This window comes from Aphelocoma coerulescens, chromosome 3 (genome assembly GCF_041296385.1).
Source record: "Aphelocoma coerulescens isolate FSJ_1873_10779 chromosome 3, UR_Acoe_1.0, whole genome shotgun sequence".
Classification (NCBI taxonomy): Eukaryota; Metazoa; Chordata; class Aves; order Passeriformes; family Corvidae; genus Aphelocoma; species Aphelocoma coerulescens.
The window spans coordinates 79,430,305-79,433,637 of NC_091016.1; the positions used below are offsets into that span (position 1 = coordinate 79,430,305).

The window sequence follows — 3,333 nt, forward strand, 5'->3', positions numbered from 1 at the left end:
CCACAAAAAATATTTCTGAGCCTTGCTAGTAACTCACAGAAAATCTGGAGTATGGTGACATTGATGGACAAATACAATTCATAAACAACACACTGAGTATAGCGAGTTAATCTTTATTCCAAGCAGCTTCCTAAATAGGGAAAACAAGGAAATGCCCATGGGACTGAAAAGGCACATGGAGTCAGTTCCTGAAAGTGGCGCACATTCTTCCATCTGACTCTCAGTGGAAGAATGTCATTAAAATAAAATCAGATTCATCTTGAGGACCCGAAGTTATGCCATACCATCCCCTCCCCTGACAGAACCCACCTCCATGATCAGCCTTCTTCTGCTGTCCCCTCTGTTGCCATACTGTGCCATGGCAAAGAAACAAACATGCTTTCAGTGACAGCCTCCTTCCTCCTGGCTCTTGGTTGCAATTTCCTCATGATAAATCTTCTTTGGCACCAACAATGTTCAGCTCAGCGACCCCCTCTGCGTTCATCTTAACCCCACCACAGAACTGCTTTTGGGGAACCACTTCCACATGTCACCACACCGTAAGTCCTTTTGCAGCCACACAGCTGAACACACATTTTTGGGCAAACAAAGTGCCTTTAGTTATACAGGCCAAAATCCATGGTCACAGCACACATCCATCTGCAAACTGAGAAAATGTTGCAGTTGTGTGTTCCCATCACGGGTGACACACCTTTGTGTAAAGGAAGATGCCTGCATTTTGATCACAGCACGGGTAAGTTTGAATCACAAGTCCAGGAACAGTGATCCCACCGTGTCCCTAGGCAGTCCATTCCAATGTCTCGTCACCCTTTCTGTGAAGAAACGCCCCGTGCTGTTCGAGCCTCCCCTGGCACAGCTTGAGGCCATGTCCTCTTATCCTGCCACTAGTTGCCTGGGAGAAGAGACTGACCCCAGCTGGCTACACTCTCCTTTCAGATGGTTGTAGAGAGCAATACGGTCTCCCCGAGCTTCTTCTTCTGCAGGCTAAACAACCCCAGCTTCCTGGGCTGCTCCTTATAGGACTGATAATCCAGACCCTTCACCAGTTTCATTGCCCATCTCTGGACACGCTCCAGGCTCTCAATGTCCTTCCGGAACTGAGGGGCTCAGTGTCACAGAGGCCATAGGGAGGCACTGGGTGCAAATAAAGTACAGTTAGGGTACCTCTCCTCCTGAACAGTTGGCAGAAGTGTTTTTACCGCGGAGAGCCGCCCGTCTGCTTTCTCCGCGAGTGACGGCTTAGCGCGACACTCGCCCAACCACCGAGTGCACCCAGCACCCCGGGATTAACCCGCACCCTCCAGAAGCGGCACCGGCGCAAGTTAGCAGGCAGGGAAGCGGGGCGCTGCCAGGTCCCGTGAGGCGGGGCCGGCCGTGCAGGTGCGCCGGGCCGCTCCCGCTCCCCGCGGAGGGGGCGGCGGCCGCGCTGCTCCTAACGCGGGCTGACAGGCCGCCGCTCCCGCGCGCTCCCCCCGCGCCGCCCGCGCTGACATCACCGGGCAGGATTTAAATAGCTCCGCAGCCGCTGCATCCCGGATACAGCGCGCCCCATTGGCCGCCGCCGCAGCCAATGGCCGCGCCGCGCCGCTGCGCTCGGCCAATGGCGAGGCCGCGCCCGGCGCGCGCCTCCCCTGTCGCTAAGGGAGGGAAATACAGCGCGGCGCGGCGGGCTGTCAGGTGCGCCGGGATGCGCCGGGAACGGGGAGCGGCCGGGGGGCTGCCGGGCTGGGTGGGTGGGTTCTCCTGCCTTCTCCCCCCTTGTTCTCCATCCCTGCTAGGCGAGCTCCCGTAGCCAGCCGCGTTACTCGGCGCGGGGAGGGAAGGGAACAGTGTGGAAAGTGACTGGTCTCCGCTTTGTTTTAAGCGCTCCGGCGGCAACGTTTCCCGGGCGGTGAAATGCAGGACGAGCAGCCGCGCTGTGCTGTTTCCTCCTCGGGGAGAGCTTGAAACGAGAGAGAGAGCGAGAGGGGAGAGCGATCCGTGTTGACTCGGGGGCTGGCCGGGCTGCTGCTGGGGCTCGGCGGCCGCAGACGGTGGACTTGTGGGAAGAGGACGGGATGAGACATAAACGCACCTGGCCGGCGGTGTTTAAGGGAGCGGGGGCCGGGTGCCCCTGCTGGCTGCCGGAGCCCCTGGACTCCGGACGCGGACCCGCCGAGCTGCAATGGACGCTGCCCGCCGCTGGCCGCAGAGCGGAGCATCCCCGCCGCCGCCGCCGAGGAGGGAGAGCTGCCCGCTCGGAGCCGGCCCGCAGCGCGCCCCTCGCCCAAAGAGGGACCGGGGGTTTCCTCTTCGGCATCGCTCCGGTGAACGCGGGCTGTGCCAGCCGGCCGCCCAGATAGGTTGCGTGGCAGCCACGGCGCGAGCGAATAGGTAAACGCCACTGTGTTAGATGTGCTGTTTGGAGAGGAGGAAAAAAAAAATTAAAACATTAAAACATGCGAGGATGTGGTCGTTGGGCCTGGCACAGGGGACTGGAGCTGCACGGGGAGATAAAATAGCCTCCTCTCCCGTGCCTCGCGCGGCGGCGAGATGTAGCCTAACGAAAATGAAGTCCTTACGTAAGGCGGGCTGGCTGGATGGCTGGATACCTGCTGGGTCCTGCATCGCCAGCCGCTGCCCCGCCAGAATTACCTGGGCTTCTCCCTGCCATGCCGCAGCCTGTCACTGCGGGGCCTGTCCTAAAAGCAGACTTCATCCACAGGAGCTCGTACATTTAAGAGCTGCGTAGCACTGTGAAACAAACATAAATCAATTGCATTCCAAACTCAGGAGATTTAACCCATTTCACTTGTTACCAAGCTTACAAGGTTGAGAGGACATTGTATAAATCTACTCTGCTGTCATGCCTTACTAGCATTACGTAAAACATTACTGCTTGGTTACTGTTTACTGCTTCACACCCTACAAATATTTCTGACTTATTTCTTTCCCGTATCTACAGCGTGTTAATACGTTGCCTGAATATCCTAAAGATGTCGGCCTGCATACTCAAAAGGCAAATGCATGTGTAAGAACTGTAGGCAAAACACAGAACAAGGCTGAGACATTTTTTTTTTTCAAATTTGATTTCGGTTTCTGGTTCTCCCTACGTTTTCGAGTAGGGTGATAAACTTTCTGCTTTGCTGCTTTTCTTCCGCATTCATCATCAAATTAAGAACACAGCTTAAGTCACAGTTTTGTTGGAGAGTGTTTTTTTTATAAAATCAGAAATTCCTATGCAACATGCAACTTTAATTATTGCAGGAGAAGCTGCAAATTCTTGCCATAGAGGCCCCGGTAAAACTAAAAATCAAATGAATGCCTAATCTTTCCCTGAAACAAACCTACCAA

The 3,333-nt window shown here is 55.4% G+C and overlaps 1 protein-coding gene across 1 annotated transcript; it reads right to left on the reverse strand.

Annotated features, from left to right (window-relative positions):
* Positions 1–1,777: 1,777 nt before the first annotated feature.
* LOC138107319 (uncharacterized) lies at positions 1,778–2,716 on the reverse strand. The gene is made up of 2 exons (XM_069008587.1): positions 2,635–2,716; positions 1,778–2,397 (listed from the first exon to the last, which is right to left on the reverse strand). The coding sequence occupies exons 1-2, from the start codon at positions 2,714–2,716 to the stop codon at positions 1,802–1,804; spliced, it is 678 nt and encodes a 225-aa protein (XP_068864688.1). The 3' UTR covers positions 1,778–1,801.
* Between the last annotated feature and the right edge of the window lie 617 nt (positions 2,717–3,333).